The 21,949-nt window shown below is 37.9% G+C and overlaps 1 protein-coding gene across 1 annotated transcript in view; it reads right to left on the reverse strand.

The window, feature by feature from the left end:
- Positions 1 to 21,949, reverse strand: part of LOC120526663 (meprin A subunit alpha-like) — a 48,693-nt gene that overhangs the window by 8,427 nt on the left and 18,317 nt on the right. The window contains exons 6-12 of the mRNA XM_039749818.1: positions 20,462 to 20,579; positions 19,802 to 19,977; positions 15,156 to 15,377; positions 12,379 to 12,525; positions 7,013 to 7,274; positions 6,829 to 6,959; positions 3,235 to 3,681 (exon numbers count right to left, since the gene is read on the reverse strand). Of these exons, the coding sequence (XP_039605752.1) occupies positions 3,235 to 3,681; positions 6,829 to 6,959; positions 7,013 to 7,274; positions 12,379 to 12,525; positions 15,156 to 15,377; positions 19,802 to 19,977; positions 20,462 to 20,579 (1,503 nt within the window). The remainder of the gene's footprint in view (positions 1 to 3,234; positions 3,682 to 6,828; positions 6,960 to 7,012; positions 7,275 to 12,378; positions 12,526 to 15,155; positions 15,378 to 19,801; positions 19,978 to 20,461; positions 20,580 to 21,949) is intronic.

A 21,949-nucleotide genomic window follows, 5' to 3' on the forward strand; every position in this document is an offset into this window, starting at 1 on the left:
ATTCAAGGCCTCTGGGCTGACTGTCCACAAACAGGCTTATAGGGAACACAAGAGGGTGTATGCAGAAGCTCTGAAGGTTGCACGGTCCAAGTTCTATTCCACCATCATCAGCAACAGTTCCAGGAACCCCAAAAAACTTTTTTCAACTATAAATCACCTTCTCAAACCTCCTTCACCTGCCCACTCTGAGGCCACCGATGAAAGGTGCAATATGCACATAAATTTCTTCAAACAAAAGTTGATAACATCCGCTTACACCTCTCCACCACGGATATCCTGCCCCCAACTGTCGACCTACTGTCTGAGACTGTCCAGCCCCTTTGCTCCTTCTCTGTTGCCACAACGGGAAGAGGTGGAGGACGTCATCAGGAAAATGAAGCTGTCTACCAGTTCCCTGGACCCTTTCCCTCAGCTTTACTGAGGGCCAAGCATCTCTGCCGTCTCTCCACTTATCACCAGGATCATAAACCAGTCCCTTTTGGCTGGCCATATTCCTTCTTCACTAAAAACTGCTGTCATCAGACCCTACTGAAAAAAACCCACCCTGGATTCTGAAGTTCTCTCCAATTATAGGCCCATTTCCAATCTTCCATTTCTCTCTAAAGTTCTGGAAAAATAGTTGCAACTCAACTTCATGACCACCTCAAACTGAATAATCTCTTTGAAAAGTTTCAGTCTGGTTTCCGTCCTGGCCATAGCACCGAAACAGCCCTGGTCAGGGTCACCAATGATCTTCTGATAACAGCAGATACTGGTTCCCATTCTTTACTCATCCTCCTTGACCTTACAGCTGCTTTTGACACAATAGACCACAACATTCTCCTTCACCGCCTGAAATACACCATTGGACTCTCTGGAAATGTTTACAATTGGTTCACATCTTACCTGACCGGCAGAACTGAGCACGTCGCCCTGGGCAGCGCAAAATCTCATACCCACAACGTCACTTGTGGTGTCCCACAGGGCTCTGTGCTAGGCCCCATCCTTTTTACCATCTACATGCTCCCCCTTGGAAATGTCATTAGCAGACATGGTTTATCTTTTCACTGCTATGCTGATGACACTCAGCTTTACCTCAGGACTACCCCCACCTCCTCTACTGCTCCTCTGCCAATCTCTACATTGACTACCTGCCTGGAGGAGATAGAGGCGTGATGAGGCTCAATTTTCTTCAGCTAAACAGATCCAAAACAGAAGCCATCTTAGTTGGCACATCACACCATCTCCGCTCTTCTACCATCACCAGTATCACTTTCGCTGGCCAAAACATTCCCCTTTCCACATTTGTCACTAATCTGGGTGTTAAAATGGACCCTCAACTCACCTTTGACGCCCACATCAAACACCTCTGTAAGTCTTCCTTCTACCACCTCAAGAATATTGCTAAACTCCGACCAACTCTCACCCTGGAAGATGCAGAGAAGCTCGTCCATGCCTTTGTCTCCTCCAGGTTGGATTACTGTAATCGCTCCTCATCGGGATTCCTGGCAAGAGTATTCAGAGACTCCAGTATATTCAGAATTGCGCTGCCAGGATCCTGATGAGGGTGCGAAAGCATGACCATATCACCCCAATCCTGAAAACCCTTCACTGGCTCCCTGTTCCACTCAGAATTGAGTACAAGGTCGTTGTCCTCACCCATCAGTGCATCTATGGACATGCCTCCCTTTACTTACAGGAACTCCTTACCCCTCATACCTCCTCACGCACTCTCCACTCTATACACACTAACACTCTCCAAGCCCCTGGAACCAACCTTCGCAGTATGGGTGATAGGGCTTTTTCACCTGTGGCGCCGAGACTGTGGAACGCCCTCCCTGACTAACTGCCCCACTGTCGACTGATGTTTTTAAACGGATTCTAAAACTCATCTTTTTAGAAAGATATTTTGTTAAAGCATACATAGATTTTCTTGTTTTATTATTTTTATTTTTACTCTGTAGCACTTTGAGATTTCTAAAATATGAAGTGCAATATAAATAAAATTATTATTATTATTATTATTATTATTATTATTATTATTATTATTAGATAAAACAGCCTAGGTTTACATTTGCAAACTATGTGGAGTGAATACCAAAAGTCCACAAATCTTTTTTGAAATTTCAGCCTGTGTGCTACATAGGACAAGACAAATATGTGAAATTAACCTTAAATAAAATCTTTTAACTAAAAAAATTTAAGTAAAAAACAATATTTTTAGGAAAAATAGTGTCAAGTTAAAAATGTTCAATACCATTTCCGAATATTGTAATCCTGGTCAGGTTTTCCTAGAAACTGACTTGCAAGCAACAAAAAGACAAAGGATAGTCCTTGTGGAGAACAAAAGTCCTTTAATCAATGTGCATAAACTTGTTTGTATTGACAATTTAGCAATATTAACTGACCTGACAGCATGACATTTAGCTGTGAGGGTAAGCCATAGACCACAAGGTAAACCCAAACAATGACATTACAAACTCCTCACTGAAAAGCATTCTACATGAAACTGACAGACAGCACAAGCCATTTATTCATTTTAAAAGCCAACTCATTTTAAAACAGTGCTTTGGGGACTGGTGTTTATCCCAGCAGCATCGGGTATAAAGCAGGAGTCAACTCTTAATGAGCAGCCAGTTCACTCACTGCAAGGCACACTTACTAACCCCAGTGAGTAAGTCACTTAAACTATAACAGATATTTTAGACATAAAAAGAAACCAAAGCATATGAGTTAAGAAGAAAAACTAATATCTGAGCCCAGCACCGTGAATCCATCAGGCAGAAGTAACTTTAACCTTCACAAAACACCTCAACTAATGCCATTAGTATAAAAATCTTTACAAAAAGGAAAAATAAGATATTTAACTGAATCAAAAAATAATCTTTTTAAAATAAACAGGAATGTTCATTTGACATTTAGCTATTTGTCTAGAATTTCCAAGCACAGCAATCAACAATCTTGGTAATAAATTAATAAAACAGACTTTGTAGGCACAGTTATCTTTCAGCAACAAAGATAAGGATATTCTCCCCTAAAGAGTTCCAAAATAAGCCATATCAAATTATGCTTTTACCTTTTGCAGCTTTTGTACAGCAATGGAAAAGTGCTTGTTGTTAATCAGAGTAATGAAACTCGCTCAACATAATCTCTGATACTGAAGAATGAACTTTGATAAGAAAGTGACCATAATTAAAACTAACAAAAATAAGGTAATCACCAGAAATTTTTTTCTTAAGGTCTTCTGTTACTCACCTTGTGTCAGTGAAGTAGTAAAGCTTTTACTGGATGACATCCTCATTCGTATATCAGGATCTTGATCCAGTACTGTAATGGAAGCCTGCCGGTTTACAACTGGCCATTCCAGTGCACCATCATCCACTCCACTGAAAAGATGAAAGAAAATCCCTGTATAACCCTTGTATGAGGAGTTGGGTACAACTTGGATGCCATAGCTATACCCTTCTGGGCTATAGAATTGAGGGCTTTGAATATACTCTCCACTTGGAGAGGTCAGAAGAAAGCCTGTGAAGTTCTTAATTTGCCAAACACCACTTGGACAACGAGTCTCTACAAGATTGATGTCATCAATGTAAATTCCACCATTTGACTGTGCTGGATTTCCTTTAACACCTTGAAACAAATAACGGAACTTAGATGTAGCTTGGAAGGGAACATGGGCAATTTTCCAAGAAGAGTCTCCTGCAGAAAAAAAAAAGTTACATAAAACTCATCTTCTTTGAGCATGTAATGTTAACCCTTAAAGGAATTATAAACTAAAAACATATCTCTCTATTATAAAAGGACTTTCTCGGAGATAATCTCAACTCCCGTAAGAGTTAATTTCAGGTCCCATGAGATGAGACTTTTTGCCAAGAGATTTTGACAAGTACCACATTCTCCAATCACTTCTCATTCGTGTGAATGCTATTGTCAGACACCGTTCCTGCACTCTCAGCTCCAAACGGGTCAGAAATAAAAGACAAAGAGTAGAAGACAAAGTAGAACGTCGTAAAGAGGTTCAAAACGTTGATGCAATACACATGCAGAGCAGGTTAGAGATAATGAAAGTACTAAAATTCGAAAGGGTCAAAAAATTGATGGAAAAGATTGCATTAGAGCTAACAAATGGAAATTATTACTCGGTGAAATAATGGAACAGCGAAAACAGATCAAATATATGGACATAGGTGATATGACAGAAGTATGTAGTTATTGTTCGGATTTAAACTAAGTCGGAGACTTGTACATTGTCTAATTCATGTTGCCATCAGGGGTAAAGTAGTGTTTCTTCCCAATGAAGAGGCATATCCGAGAATTAAAAGATTTGTTGTTTCTGGTCAGGGTCACCAATGATCTTCTGATAACAGCAGATACTGGTTCCCCTTCTTTACTCATCCTCCTTGACCTGACAGCTGCTTTTGACACAATAGACCACAACATTCTCCTTCACCGCCTGAAATACACCATTGGACTCTCTGGAAATGTTACAATTGGTTCACATCTTACCTGACCGGCAGAACTGAGCACGCCGCCCTGGGCAGCGCAAAATCTCATACCCACAACGTCACTTGTGGTGTCCCACAGGGCTCTGTGCTAGGCCCCATCCTTTTTACCATCTACATGCTCCCCCTTGGAAATGTCATTAGCAGACATGGTTTATCTTTTCACTGCTATGCTGATGACACTCAGCTTTACCTCAGGACTACCCCCACCTCCTCTACTGCTCCTCTGCCAATCTCTACATTGACTACCTGCCTGGAGGAGATAGAGGCGTGGATGAGGCTCAATTTTCTTCAGCTAAACAGATCCAAAACAGAAGCCATCTTAGTTGGCACATCACACCATCTCCGCTCTTCTACCATCACCAGTATCACTTTCGCTGGCCAAAACATTCCCCTTTCCACATCTGTCACCAATCTGGGTGTTAAAATGGACCCTCAACTCACCTTTGACGCCCACATCAAACACCTCTGTAAGTCTTCCTTCTACCACCTCAAGAATATTGCTAAACTCCGACCAACTCTCACCCTGGAAGATGCAGAGAAGCTCGTCCATGCCTTTGTCTCCTCCAGGTTGGATTACTGTAATGCTCCTCATCGGGATTCCTGGCAAGAGTATTCAGAGACTCCAGTATATTCAGAATTGCGCTGCCAGGATCCTGATGAGGGTGCAAGCATGACCATATCACCCCAATCCTGAAAACCCTTCACTGGCTCCCTGTTCCACTCAGAATTGAGTACAAGGTCGTTCTCCTCACCCATCAGTGCATCTATGGACATGCCCCCCTTTACTTACAGGAACTCCTTACCCCTCATACCTCCTCACGCACTCTCCTCTGTACACACTAACACTCTCCAAGCCCCTGGAACCAAGCTTCGCAGTATGGGTGATAGGGCTTTTTCATCTGTGGCGAGACTGTGGGCGCCCTCCTGACTACCTGAGAGCCCCAGTCGACTGATGTTTTAAACGCATTCTAAAACTCATCTTTTTAGAAAGATATTTTGTTAAAGCATACATAGATTTTCTTGTTTTATTATTTTTTTTTACTCTGTAGCACTTTGAGATTTCTAAAATATGAAGTGCAATATAAATAAAATTTATTATTATTATTATTATTATTATTATTATTATTATTATTATTAGATAAAACAGCCTAGGTTTACATTTGCAAACTATGTGGAGTGAATACCAAAAGTCCACAAATCTTTTTTGAAATTTCAGCCTGTGTCGCTACATAGGACAAGACAAATATGTGAAATTAACCTTAAATAAAATCTTTTAACTAAAAAAATTTAAGTAAAAAACAATATTTTTAGGAAAAATAGTGTCAAGTTAAAATGTTCAATACCATTTCCGAATATTGTAATCCTGGTCAGGTTTTCCTAGAAACTGACTTGCAAGCAACAAAAAGACAAAGGATAGTCCTTGTGGAGAACAAAAGTCCTTTAATCAATGTGCATAAACTTGTTTTGTATTGACAATTTAGCAATATTAACTGACCTGACAGCATGACATTTAGCTGTGAGGGTAAGCCATAGACCACAAGGTAAACCCAAACAATGACATTACAAACTCCTCACTGAAAAGCATTCTACATGAAACTGACAGACAGCACAAGCCATTTATTCATTTTAAAAGCCAACTCATTTTAAAACAGTGCTTTGGGGACTGGTGTTTATCCCAGCAGCATCGGGTATAAAGCAGGAGTCAACACTTAATGAGCAGCCAGTTCACTCACTGCAAGGCACACTTACTAACCCCAGTGAGTAAGTCACTTAAACTATAACAGATATTTTAGACATAAAAAGAAACCAAAGCATATGAGTTAAGAAGAAAAACTAATATCTGAGCCCAGCACCGTGAATCCATCAGGCAGAAGTAACTTTAACCTTCACAAAACACCTCAACTAATGCCATTAGTATAAAAATCTTTACAAAAAGGAAAAATAAGATATTTAACTGAATCAAAAAATAATCTTTTAAAATAAACAGGAATGTTCATTTGACATTTAGCTATTTGTCTAGAATTTCCAAGCACAGCAATCAACAATCTTGGTAATAAATTAATAAAACAGACTTTGTAGGCACAGTTATCTTTCAGCAACAAAGATAAGGATATTCTCCCTAAAGAGTTCCAAAATAAGCCATATCAAATTATGCTTTTACCTTTTGCAGCTTTTGTACAGCAATGGAAAAGTGCTTGTTGTTAATCAGAGTAATGAAACTCGCTCAACATAATCTCTGATACTGAAGAATGAACTTTGATAAGAAAGTGACCATAATTAAAACTAACAAAAAATAAGGTAATCACCAGAAATTTTTTTCTTAAGGTCTTCTGTTACTCACCTTGTGTCAGTGAAGTAGTAAAGCTTTTACTGGATGACATCCTCATTCGTATATCAGGATCTTGATCCAGTACTGTAATGGAAGCCTGCCGGTTTACAACTGGCCATTCCAGTGCACCATCATCCACTCCACTGAAAAGATGAAAGAAAATCCCTGTATAACCCTTGTATGTGGAGTTGGGTACAACTTGGATGCCATAGCTATACCCTTCTGGGCTATAGAATTGAGGGCTTTGAATATACTCTCACTTGGAGAGGTCAGAAGAAAGCCTGTGAAGTTCTTAATTTGCCAAACACCACTTGGACAACGAGTCTCTACAAGATTGATGTCATCAATGTAAATTCCACCATTTGACTGTGCTGGATTTCCTTTAACACCTTGAAACAAATAACGGAACTTAGATGTAGCTTGGAAGGGAACATGGGCAATTTTCCAAGAAGAGTCTCCTGCAGAAAAAAAAAAGTTACATAAAACTCATCTTCTTTGAGCATGTAATGTTAACCCTTAAAGGAATTATAAACTAAAAACATATCTCTATTATAAAAGGACTTTCTCGAGATAATCTCAACTCCCGTAAGAGTTAATTTCAGGTCCCATGAGATGAGACTTTTTGCCAAGAGATTTTGACAAGTACCACATTCTCCAATCACTTCTCATTCGTGTGAATGCTATTGTCAGACACCGTTCCTGCACTCTCAGCTCCAAACGGGGTCAGAAATAAAAGACAAAGAGTAGAAGACAAAGTAGAACGTCGTAAAGAGGTTCAAAAACGTTGATGCAATACACATGCAGAGCAGGTTAGAGATAATGAAAGTACTAAAATTCGAAAGGGTCAAAAAATTGATGGAAAAGATTGCATTAGAGCTAACAAATGGAAATTATTACTCGGTGAAATAATGGAACAGCGAAAACAGATCAAATATATGGACATAGGTGATATGACAGAAGTATGTAGTTATTGTTCGGATTTAAACTAAGTCGGAGACTTGTACATTGTCTAATTCATGTTGCCATCAGGGGTAAAGTAGTGTTTCTTCCCAATGAAGAGGCATATCCGCGAGAATTAAAAGATTTGTTGTTTGGTGAAAGTGTAATCCACATATGTGAGCGACAGAGATGCGAAGTGGCTGGTGCGTAGCGCAGGGCGGGGTTGGTGTTAAGTGAGCAGGGGTAAATTTTACAGCAGGTATCCCTAAGAGGAGTTCTAGTCTTGTTTTTTTGTAATAAAGGCAGGGATGCATCTAACCCAATAAGTAGTGATGAGCAAGCACCAAAGTGTTCGGGTGTTCGGGAAGAATACATCGTGATGGTCGTGTGCTCTACCAAGCACCTGAGTATACTGTAAGTCAATGGGAGACAACCATCCATTGGAAAAGGTCAGAAAGTGACAGAAACACCACCCAAATGGACCGGGAACAGCATGGGGACGATGTCTGGATGCATCTTGGACTCCCAAGTCGCTGCTGGGAAACAATTTGTCCGAGTTGTACGCCACTTTTACAGACTGACAAAAACACGGCTAAAACCCCCCAAAAAATTAATTTTACAGGAAAAATGGTGCTCTAAAACATTAAATGCCTGTGCCTGCAGGTGAGCTGATGCTCTAAAACATTGTCGGGCAACCGGTGCGCCGTGGAATTTTCTAGGGTCGCCGCAAAAACTTTTGTAAAATATTTAAAATTGCTAGTGTTTTTGAACTTTTGGTTGATTAAAAAAATGTTTAAAAAAAATTTTATATTGGAAAAACAGATAACGGAACACTTACGGAAATTAAGTCTAAGAAACGCGAGAGACTTCAAATGATTGACAAGGAAATGCACGTCTGTCTTTCGTAAATTGATCCTTGCATCAATCTCATATGTGCTGAAAAACAATCTCAACATTCACATTAATTACATTTAAGATTTATCCTTTGATTCCTTTTTTTAATAAAATGTCTTTCAAACTTGTAAAATTAACTGTTTTTATTGGCGACTGTCCATAGATTGTGTCGTCACGACTTTATTTATGGGCAGTCCCTCAGGTGCGCCGCAAAAGAAAATTTTTGGACTTGGTGCGCCGCAACTCGAAAAAGGCTGCCTTTCACTGCTCTAAAACATGATATGGGAGTAGTGATGGGTCATTCTTGAACGATTCGTTCATTTTGAACGAATCTTTAATGTGACTCGGGAATAACGAGTCATCTCGTGGGAGTGATTCGTTCAGTCGCACGTGCGCATTTGCGCAACATCCTATAGTTTCTGTATTGGAATAAGCTTAACCAACTAGGCCCAGATAATATTTATCCTCATGTTCTTAAGGAGGCTAGTGAGTACATATATAAACCCTTGACACGTATTTTTAGGAAGTCACTGTGTATATAAAAAGGATGACAGGGCAGATCCAAGCAACTATAGGCCAGTAAGCTTAACATGCATCACAGGAAAATTAATGGAAGGAATTATAAAGGATAAGATTGAGCAACACATGGCAAGGACAGGAGTTATTCTGAACAGTCAGCATGGGTTCAGAAGAGGGAGGTCATGTTTTACTAACATGTTGGAATTCTATGAGGTTGCAACAAAAGCATACGATCAAAGTGGAGCTTATGATATTTATCTGGACTTTCAGAAAGCATTTGATAAGGTGCCACATGAGAGGTTGGGCATCAAGTTAAAAGAAGTGGAAGTTCAGGGTGATGTTTTTAGATGGGTGCAGAATTGGCTTAGACACTGGAAGCAGAGGGTGATGGTGCGAGGAACCGCTTCAGAACTGGCCGATGTTAAGAGTGGTGTTCCACAGGGGTCAGTGCTAGGGCCATTGCTATTTTTAATATATATTTATAAATGATTTAGATAGGAATATAAGTAACAAGCTGGTTAAGTTTGCAGATGATACCAAGATAGGTGGATTAGCAGATAATTTGGAATCCGTTATATCATTACAGAAGGACTTGAGTAGCATACAGGCTTGGGCAGATTTGTGGCAGATGAAATTTAATGTCAGTAAATGTAAAGTATTACACATAGGAAGTAAAAATATTAGGTTTGAATACACAATGGGCGGTCGGAAAATTGAGAGTACACCTTATGAGAAGGATTTAGGAGTCATAGTAGACTCAAAGCTATCAACTTCCCAATAGTGTTCAGAAGCCATTAAGAAGGCTAACAGAATGTTAGGTTATATAGCGCGATGTGTGGAGTTCAAGTCCAAGGAGTTTATGCTCAACCTTTATAATGCACTGGTGAAGCCTCATCTTGAGTACTGTGTGCAGTTGTCATCTCCAGGCTACAAAAAGGACATAGCAGCACTAGAAAAGGTCCAGAGAAGAGCGACTAGGCTGATTCCAGGTCTACAGGGGTTGAATTATGAGGAAAGATTAAAAGAGCTGAGCCTTTACAGTTTAAGCAAAAGAAGATTAAGAGGTGACATGATTGAAGTGTTTAAAATTCTGAAGGGAATTAGTACAGTGGATCGAGACTTGTATTTTAAAATGAGTTCATCAAGAACACGGGGACACAGTTGGAAACTTGTTAAGGGTAAATTTCGCACAAACATTAGGAAGTTTTTCTTTACACAAAGAACGATAGACACTTGGAATAAGCTACCAAGTAGTGTGGTAGACAGTAAGACGTTAGGGACTTTCAAAACTCAACTTGATGTTTTCTTGAAGGAAACAAGTGGATAGGACTGGCGAGCTTTGTTGGGCTGAATGGCCTGTTCTCGTCTAGATTGTTCTAATGTTCTAATGTTATAACTCAGTCTGAGCCGAGCCGAGAAACAGAGTTCATCTCTCGAGTCTTTGGGTTCAAGACGTTCGTTCATCACGTGACAGCCCCATAAGCTTAACCTATGCAGTCTGAGCCGGAAAGAGATTTGATTAGTTCATTCCTCGAGTCTTTCGAGTCGTTCGTTCTTTTGTCACGTGACCACTTACCAGCTCAGTACCTCAGTCAAATACTAATGTAAAATTCCATTTGTTGTATGTTGGATCATATTTAGAAATTATCATAAAATTATCAAAAATATCTAAAACGCATTTTCTTATTCAATTTCTGTCACTATGATTTTGTTACTGTTTCTTGAGGATCTGTGGTGTGTTATTTTATAAATAAATAATCCTGTTACAAATAAATTATTGATTAATTATTGTGATCAACATTTGTGTAAGCAGTAGATGTGTTAGGGAGGTAACAGTTAACATTTTAATTATATTTTGCTAAAATGAACAAAATGACTCGAAAAAAGATTCGTTCATTTTGCTGAACGAGACTCAAAGGTCCGAGTCGGTAAAATGATCCGAACTTCCCATAACTATATGGGAGTGCCTGCAGGTGAGCCGACGCTCTAAAACATTATATGCGAGTGCATGCTGTTTAGCACCCGATGACGTGTTCCGGCCAGCCAATCACTGTAATGCCAGTAGCCATGTACTTACCTGCCCCTTGACTGGCTGTCTCCAACCCGCAAAACTTGCGGGCGGAGACTCGAGCATGGAGCACGAGCACATGTGGTGCTCGTTCGAGTGGCACCATGCTCCGAGCATAGCGATGCTCAAGCCGAACACATGTTCGGCCGAGCATGCCTGCTCATCACTACCAATAAGTAGTCTAAAGAACTTTGAGTTGAGGCTGCATCACCACAAAGGTACTGAACGACAAAACAATTATGTGTTCACAGAAATGACAAGGAGATGAAAATGAACAGTAATAAATATTTTCAGGGAGAGCAAAGGTCAAAAACCATAGGATCAGAGCAAACAAGACAAACAGGAAACAGAGGAATAAGGTAATTCTAAAATTCTATCATCTTATGCTGACAAGTAGTAGACTCTATGCACTCCATTTTAGAATTCAAGAGGTGGTGAAAGATGTACAGTAGTGCATGGGGGTACAAAATGAATTATATATGCATTCTGGCGTTGACTTATGTCAAGATAAATAGCTAGTAATAAGGCTATTGGTTGTGCTGAGCTCACCATGGACACTGACAAGCAGTAAACTCGAATAAACGTGGTTTGTTCAACAGAATTCAAACACTTTACAGAGACCCATTAATCTGTCATTGTAGTACTGAAGCAAAGCTGATGTTATATACATTATATTTGAATTGCGCAGCAAGAGTAGGCTCTGTGTGTTCTGTGGAAATATATTCCATATACAGAATTAAGCTCAGACAGTGTTACAGAAAGACACACATTTTTTTTTTTTACTTATTGACGTACCTTTTTGATATTAAATTTGTCAGTTGCCTTACAGTAAAAATATTTACAGTAACCATTTACGAAAGTTATGATTTTTACTTACTAAAACACTTAAGTTTTGGTTTATGGTATAGTTAGCTAGGTCACAATTTCCTTCAACAAACAAATATAATTCCACTCATAAAATACATTGCCATTATATATGCAAATTATTTACAGTACTTTCTACGTAGGGCACATGAAGAGATTCAGACAACAAATGAAACTGGAAGTCAGTTAATTAATGGGTAACAACAGGCAAACATTTACATGAGATTCCTGTCAGATAACACTGGTACTAAAAGTTGAGTTTATGTTATTTGACTTGCCTCTGCATTGCCCAAGAAGTGTATGGTCATCCATCCCAGAAATGCTTTTGATATGAACCCAGTCTTCATCGTCTTTTGAGCTTTGGATCATTCCACAGATGTTAATAGATTCAAAGGCACAATGGTCCAGCAGCGTTAGAGAGGATGCTGAAAATATTTCTTACACTTTAGTCACAGAGTCTTATATTTTTAAGAGCTTTACAATGCTGGGATGCTTCGATCAGACTAGCAACCAACGGACATGGCTTAACGAGGCAAGTTTTATAAATACATACTTCTTTCCTCTTTTTGTAGTCTTACCATTTCAACGGCTAGTTGTTTTTATCTGTTACTCTAAACTTTGGTAACATGACTCTACAAAAAGAGTGAAGCACAGCAAAACATTTAATAAAACATATTAATTCTGGGAAGAAGCATTTAAACAGTACTATTTATGCAATATTTTTGGGCCTTGATCAGTGTTTAGCATATACTAAAAAAATCATAAGGCTACTTAATGAAGTTTTGATATTGAAATGGATTATAAAAACAGAACGCACAAAGATCTTGAAGCATTACAGCATGCTCAGAATGATCAGAGAAACAAAGAATATAAGTTCATTTTATAAAAAAATCTATTGAATTTACATACAGTGTTGATCAATGCATACATTTACTCTGGTTGGGTCATTGGTTTAAATCCAAATGACATATAAAATAAAAGACTATTATACTCTGGCTCTGTCAGCAATGCCAGTTCACCTAACCTGCATGTTTTTGGACTGGGAGGGGAAACTGGACCACCCTGAAGTAAACCCATACAGACACATCGATAACATGTAAAATCCACACAGGGAACACCTGAGGTACAAACCCCTGCCTTTTTAGAACCAGGCAACAGTGTTAATATTGTGCCACCATGCTGCATTAAATATTTCAACAATACATTGAACTACTAGAACAAGTTTGCTGGGAATTAGGAAAGTGTCATTGATAAGATGGCAAAATTGGATGCTATTCTAGTTCAAGATAAATATAAATATTAATAATCAGAAACTGGCTCCTTGTCTTTTGGAGGTTGTGCAGTGTGCTCCACACAAAACAGAAAAGTTTCCAAAAATGCAAGAAAAAAGATCAAATGTGAAATTAATAATTCACAAGTTTAATGAAAAATACATTCAATTTACTTTTGACAAGATAATGTTATTAAAATTAAAAGGTGTTGATTCAATAATGCAAAATAAATGTAAAAGAGAAAATGACACAAAAATGTCAGCTTTAGAATATAGAAGGATTACTGTAGGGTCTTCAGACATATATTTTACAATTTTCTCTTTTCACTAATATTCACAGAAAATCTTTGAAATATATTATTTCTTGTTATTTACAAAGGCTATAAAAAGTATTCACCCTCCTAGGCTTTGGTACAATCAGTTTTAGAGTCATAGGGAGCAGGAACATATCCCAGACAGCCTCAGACATTGGAACCAGCCCAGAAGGAGCATCACAAGGCACAGGAACACACACAATCATACTGACTCACAGCATTTCAATTTACACTTCACAATTAATCAAACATGTACTGTACGTCTTTGAAATGTAGGGGAAAAACTAATGCAGACATGGAGAGAAGGTGCACTAGAACACATGGACAGTGAACCAACTGAGAATCAAACCAAGTCCCCAAGGCTTTGAGGCAGCTGATGGTTAACCATGTAAGTTTGTACAAAACATCATCTTAACGTTTTTGGTAAAGATCAAAACTACTCTATATTATATATGGAAGTGAAATATGACTGTGGATTTGATTAAAATAGACTGCATTTGGCTATAATTATTCGGGTGCATGTAGCAAAACCAAAGATATCAATTACATCACTTCTCAATTATGATTTTGAAGAAGGCATGTGGGAGACTGAGGCCAAGTGAAAGAATAATTTATGGTCTGTGAAACATTGTGAAGAAGACTTTCAAAGACAGAAGGTAAATTGAAGATAACAAAGTATGAAAATTCCAGGAATGAAAACAAAAATAAGTGTGACACCTGAGGAAATATTTGTCTTCCAACTAAACACATCCACAATAGAACACCTTAAAATGGGACAGTCAACATATGGATACTGATCTGATAACGTCCAGATCAGAAAACTGCTGCATAGTCCCCATCTATCCATCCATCCATTTTCTAACCCGCTGAATCCAAATACAGGGTCACGGGGGTCTGCTGGAGCCAATCCCAGCCAACACAGGGCACAAGGCAGGAACCAATCCTGGGCAGGGTGCCAACCCACCGCAGGACACACACAAACACACATCAAGCACACACTAGGGCCAATTTAGAATCGCCAATCCACCTAACCTGCATGTCTTTGGATTGTGGGAGGAAACCGGAGCACCCGGAGGAAACCCACGCAGACACGGGAGAACATGCAAACTCCACAGGGAGGACCCGGGAAGCGAACCCGGGTCTCCTAACTGCGAGGCAGCAGCGCTACCACTGCGCCACCGTGCCGCCCTAGTCCCCATCTAGTATGACTAAATTCATAAACAGCAAAAACTTAGATTTATAGTGATGTTCTTTTTATATTACACTATATTTTTAGAGGTTTTTAAATGTTTCTTTCACTTTAACGAAATTTTTGTTTGCGTTGATATCATTTAAATTAAACACATCAAAACTCAATATTGTAGCACAAAAATGTAAACAGTTTTCATAAGCTCAATGCCCGTATATAAATATATAACAAAACATGCAAATTATAAACAGTGTAATAAAAAAAATAGTATAATTAACTTACAGCAATTATACATTCTGTTCAACCGTATTATGTCCATATTGCTGAAGTCCAAATACTGGCCAATAATATTATCAAATTCTGGAATCTTGCATGTCACTGTGGGTGCACTCACATTCTTATTAAAAGAATACGGCCCATAATGCATGATGGATTCATAATCATATGGAGTATTTTGATCAGTAATAAAACTGTCATCATATTTGACAAAATTGTGTTCTTTGCCTGTACAATAAAAAGGAATCATAATGAAACTGCATTACAACAGTGCTGCAACAGTAAATGAAAAAACAAAACAGCTTATGTGTCTATTAATATTTGACCAAATAAGAGTTCGGTTTTAAAATGTTACATGTTTATTAATGAAAAAAAACAAAACTTTTGTTATGCAGTGTGGCAGTAGGGGGCGCTAGTGCTCCCTTGAACCCTCAGGTATGACTCCAGACGCCAGGTAAAAGTCCAAGACTTTTTATTTTTTCCCACAGTGCACCAAGCACCTTCCACACTACTCATACACTATGTAATCTATACTAATAAAAGGCAAAGCCCTCACTCACTCACTGACTCATCACTAATTCTCCAACTTCCCGTGTGGGTGGAAGGCTGAAATTTGGCAGGTTGATTCCTTACAGCTTCCTTACAAAAGTTGGACAGGTTTTATATCGAAATTCTACGCGTAATGGTCATAACTGGAAGCAGTTTTCTCCATTTACTGTAATGGAGATGAGCTTCAACGCCGTGGGGGCGGAGTTTCGTGTGACATCATCACGCCTCCCACGTAATCACGCAGTACATAGAAAACCAGGAAGACCTCAAAAAAGCGCTCAAGAAAACATGCATTATATAATTGAGAAGGCAGCGAAACAATAAGAAGCGAGTTCTGCTACTTCGGAAACAAAGCACGATGTAAACCTACACTTTAAATTAAGTTCATAGACAGGCTGCGCTGGCGTTTGTAATTTAGTGCCTGCCCATATAAGGCCATCCGTCAGCGGCAATCCAATAGCAAACTGCCACGGGTAAATATTCACGGGTGAAGGACTGTGCTTATGGAGAGGAAGATGAGATGGTCAGGGTGGTGTTTGACACAAACTCAGCGAAACTGCCAGAGAAAGTTTTAAGTGCCAGGACTAAGGTAACATTAAATAAAGCTATGGACATAGCACGAGATGGCACCAGCACAGCTGGGAACCTTCGATGCAAGTACACCGAGTGGCTCACGTGAACTGATGCAGTGCACAGATAAAAGCAACAGTTCCAAAGGCTGAACAAAACCGAATTACACAATTGAAAAGGCAGCAAAAATATGAAGCGTCTGATAAGCATATTCATAAATGCAGCTACTGTGGAAACAAAGCACACGGTGGAAAAAGTCAATGTCCGCTAAAGGAAGACAGCGTAAAAAAAAAAACCCGTGCATGCAGTTTGTCACATCACAGATAAAAAGGAAGGCGAGCTGTTTATTGATGCAGTAAGGAACTAATCGATGAATGAAACCTCTTATCTTTACAGCGATTGACAAACACGGAATGTAACTTGAACACATCGTACAAATACGAGCCTGATTGAAAGAAATAATGATAATCAAATCCTTGATGACAGCAACATTCAATAACACTCACAAAACAATTACTGTATATTGACAATCATGTTACGTTATTTTTAAAATGTTCCCTTTTCTTTTCATAACTTCTACTTCTCCACTGCGATACGGGTATATATATAAATGTATATCTATAGCCCGATCTACAATACATACTTTAGCATAGACAAGCGGTGGTGCAATTGTAGAGTCTTAAGCCTCTAACGCCGACATTGAGGTTCGATTCGAGAGGGATGTACTGACTATGTCGCGCTACCGATTCATTTTACCTTCCCATCTCCTTGGTTTGGGGCGTATGAAAAAATATTAGGTTAACGCAGAATCATGTTACGTTATTTTTAAAATTTTCCCTTTCTTAGCACAAGCACAGTTGAGAAGCTTCGATGCATGTACTCCATAGCAGCGTTAAAAATAACGCATTTAATCACACTTTCAATTCCAAGCAAGCGGGAACTTTTGTCAATGCATGATTTCCTGGTACATCCATTACACTGATGCACACATCACAGCTACAAAAATGTTAGAGTCGGAATAAAGCGCGTTCCTACGACTGATCATTTCGACTACCCGAAGCCTTGATAAAAGCATGGTTTTGTGCACACTGAAAAGCAAGCAAAATTAGATGCATTACAGAAAGCGGACTTTGTGGCTCTTACTGGGGATCATTGGACTTCCGTGACCGTTAGTAATTCTAAATACATCTAATTACAAAATGTTCAATGATCACACTGTTTTAGCCTAATGTACAAAATAATTTTGGCTAATGTTACTCAGAGTTTAAAGAGTAAGCTGGTCAAATTACCTTTTATGTTTCTGACTTATTTTTTAAGAAGAAAAACTGCACTTTATGGTGAAATTTTGGTTATTATTATTTAAAGACAATACTATTCTGAAAATGTACTTAAAGTACTTAAACTACCACTTTATTTTTAAGTCTGCCCAATTTTAACCAGGGATGATATTTTTGTTTCTGTTTTGAATTCAAATGCAGTTTAAAAGCTTTTTTCAGAAATTAAAACAGCTTCAGTTTACAATATTCATGTCCATGTCTATTATTTGATTCTGTAAGCCCACTAAAACCGTTTTAAATAAAAAAAAAAAACATTTGCGATTTGGGGCAAATTTACGTGTCGATTACATACGATTAATCAAGATTAATTCTTACACAGCCTCTAATTAATTGGATTAATTTTTTAATCGAGTCCCACCTAATATATATATGTAGATATATATATGTAGATTTGTATATATATGTGTATATACAGTATATATGTAGATATGTATATGTTGTATATACTGTATATATATATATGTGTATAGATGTGTATATATATATATGTTTATATGTATATATATGTTTTTATATGTGTCTGTGTGTGTATATATATATATATATATATATACCAGCAACACTCATGACAATTACAAAACAATTACATTGTCAATCATGTTACGTTATTATTAAAATGTTTCCTTTTCTTTTTACTTCTCCGCTGCCAATCGCAGCTATTTTGCTATATATATATATATATATATATATATATATATAGATAGATAGATATGACAACAACACTCATATCAATGACAAAACAATTACATTAACAATCATCTTACGTTATTTTTAAAATGTTTGCTTTTCTTTTTCATAACTTCTTTAACACACTACTTCTCCGCTGCGAAGCGCGGGTATTCTGCTAGTACAACAAATAAACAATATTCTCTCTCCTCCTCGCCCAGACACTTTGCTCCTCTCCCACCCAGCACAGCTCAGTGTCTGGACTGAGGCACTGCCCTTCTATAGCCCCTGACCCGGAGGTGTTCCTGTCCCAGCAGTCCACAGTTCCTTATTCCTTCCGGGTCAGGGCAATCAGTCTTTTACTTCACCCGGAGCCGCCATTCCTTCCCGTCACGTGACCGTGACGTACTCCCGGGTCATAAGGCACAACAGAGCCCATAAGTCCCCCCACAGCGACTCCTGGTGGTCCCCAAGGTATCCAGCAGGGCTGTGTATAAACACTACAAAGTCCATAAGGCCCTGCTGGACCTCGGGGCACGATCCTGCTGTCGGGAGAGCTCCTCCTAGCGTCCTGGGGGTGCAGACCGGCCTGGGAAGCCAGCAGTCCTCCACAGTAGGTAATTTCATACTTTTAAACTATAGATCAAAGTTCACAAAATAAAGCAAAAAAATAAAAATAAAACTTACAAACACTTAGTTAAGGTAATAATCATGGAAAATTAAATTAAAAAATCAGAACGGATTTAGTGACATTTATATAATAATAAAATACAAATACAATACTACTAATTACTGTAAATGTCAAGTAAAACATGAGTCTTGATCCATTTTGTATAACTGGTAATAGAAGACCGCTTATGAATATTGACAGGAAATGAGCTTCAAATCTTTAGAGCATAAAACAAAAACCTGCTCCAATACATTTCTTGTGGTGATCTTAAATTTCAGTTTCAGGCATGTCAAGCATTCAGAGATGTGTACTGGTGCTAAAAAGTTCAGATTTTTAAAAAAAAATCAATAAGTGAAATGGAGTGCCAGTGAAATGATGCTAAACGATGCTAAATCAGATTCTGAATGAGAAACGAGAAATCCATGAGTCATCCTCTTAGAATCATGCCCTGTAAGATAAGGTCCTGCAATGTTCCTTAGCTGAAAAAGGCCATCTTAAGTAAAATTTAAATATGAAATTTGTGACATACTGAGCAAATTATATTATTTTATAAAAAATGCTAAAACAACTGCAGCAAGTGTGAAATACCTAAGCCCTCAAGTATACGGAACATCAATGCCTATTCTGTGGAGGGAAGATGCACAGTGACTACCACAGTATGCCAGCAGACTGGTGCTTACACTTACATATGCACCACTGGGCATTTTAGGTCGACTCCATTATAAAGGTGCTTTTGTTATCTGAGGGTACATTAACTGAGGCATTACTGTATTCTTCTGTAATATAATTAATCAGGTTAATGTTTATTGATAAATACTTTCATTCAAAATAAAAGTGCAAACATTAAAATCTATTATCACCTTGCTGGACCTCTTCCCAATGTATATTCACATAATCATCTCGGTCTGTGCGAGACTGTTCATGGTAAAATCCCAGAGCATGTAGCAGTTCATGTTCAATCACAGCTTTATGATCACATCCATCCCCCAGTGACAACTCCTGGCCTGTTTGTAGGTCACCAACAAAAGACCAGCACCTTTGCATGGTAATAATAAAAGGAAAATATTTTAAATTTGTTAAGGTTCAGGTACTCATCTACTCATACCCATTCCCATACCCTAAACACCTGTACTGCAATGCACGGAGAATGTAGAGAACTCAGTTTAAATAAATATGACATTTTTGTATAGGAATGTGGAGCATGCGGCATGAGAAAATTACATTTGAAATAGCAATTAAGCCAGAGACAGTTGGTTTGGCAACACATCTAGCAAGAAAATGAGCAAAACTGGCATAGTGCAAAATGATGCCTTGTGTAAAAGTGAAGCTGAAGTGACTATCACACTTTTATTACGTATTTCTACTTTTGATAAGTAAAATGAGAAATATTCCCTGTTGAAAATTCAAAATAACCATATTTTTACACTGACAAAATGTTATACATTAGTTGTGAAATCTAGATATTACCCTTATTACTTGCTCCTTGTTTCATTGTATATCATTCAAGTCCATTAACATACCCATCTAGTTTTTCAAACTTTATAAATGTTTTTTCTCCTTCATATGGCTTGAAGTCTACACATGATTTGAGACGATACATTTCAAATGCTTGAAAGACTGCTCCTTTGGCATTTAAGTCTGAAAGAAAAAATAAAATATGGAAAAGCTTGCATATGGTAGAATAGAAATAAGAATATGGACAGAAATTCCAATGTTTTACATTTTGCTCATTTTATAAAATGCTCACAGAGTATGATAATTTCTCATTCACTTGTTTTTTTGTGCAAAAAGTGTAATAACATTTCAGGTTCACTAATCCAATTTAGTGGTATATGTGGTGGAAACATAAGCTGCACATCTTTGTGATGTGGGATCATAATACCATGAGAAAAGCCCACTCAGATTTGGAAGGAGACCAGGCACCATATTTCAACCCAGGACACTAGATTCACCTGCCAACCATTTGTGATGAATGCAAACAACAAAAATAAAATGAATAAATGTACGAGAGTGTTAAAGAAATTTCCTATCAAAGGGCAAAGATCTAATATGTATTCTTACAGTTTTTATACTGATAGTGTTTCATGGATTTCAGAATTGGTTGTTCATGTTGTAATTTTATAGAAATGTATTTTTTATTCTTTTATATTAAACTCTCAGGCTTTCCATTTAAATCTACAATAAACTGTCTAAAATGTTTCACAGTTTGATTTTTTTAATGTTTTAACTTGTGCATAAAAGACAGAAATATCAACTCTGAAAAATATTACAGCAGAACAACAGCACAGTTGGTAGTCTAGTTGTTCCTCAGCTCTAGAGACTCAAACTCAGTTCCCAGTTTGTTCGTGTCTAAATGGAGTTTCCACATTTTCATGTGTGTTTATGGAGTATTCTGGCTTTATTCCACACCTCCAATGAGTAACTGTTTTGATGATGACAGTACAGGTTTCTTCTACTAAACGTTATGTTATGCCCGAACGCATTTATTTTAAAAAAGGTTGAACACAGTCATTAAACCCTTTAAATCATTAAATAACAACAGTGAACCCAAAATAATAATATAAACTTATGCAAAGACATTACTAAGCTGCACTTATTTCTGATACTGAACTTGATTAGATGAATAAGCAAAGTGACCATATTCTCATTCACTAGGCAATGTGACTATATTCTCATTCATAATCATGTATCAGCGAATCATTTTATGTTCACTGAAGTATTTCATTTTGTGTTTTTCGTAAGTTGTATGCAAGTTTTAATTTTGTTCTGCCATAGCCATTCCACTGAATTGTGTTTTATTGTAGCTTATTAAACAACAATGCAATTTACAGGCTGCAGATTTATGCAGCCAATATAGAACTGAATTTGTTTCTTTAGGGATTGTTTTGTCTTGTGCTTGAAGTGAAAGAAAACAACTGGTGGTACTAGGTTTTAGAAATTTTGTAAATTTTAAAGTCTGCAGATGCAAATGTATATGTAAGGAATTTTGGAGAACGGGTGGTGAAGGG

Source organism: Polypterus senegalus, chromosome 3 (genome assembly GCF_016835505.1).
Source record: "Polypterus senegalus isolate Bchr_013 chromosome 3, ASM1683550v1, whole genome shotgun sequence".
Lineage (NCBI taxonomy): Eukaryota > Metazoa > Chordata > Cladistia > Polypteriformes > Polypteridae > Polypterus > Polypterus senegalus.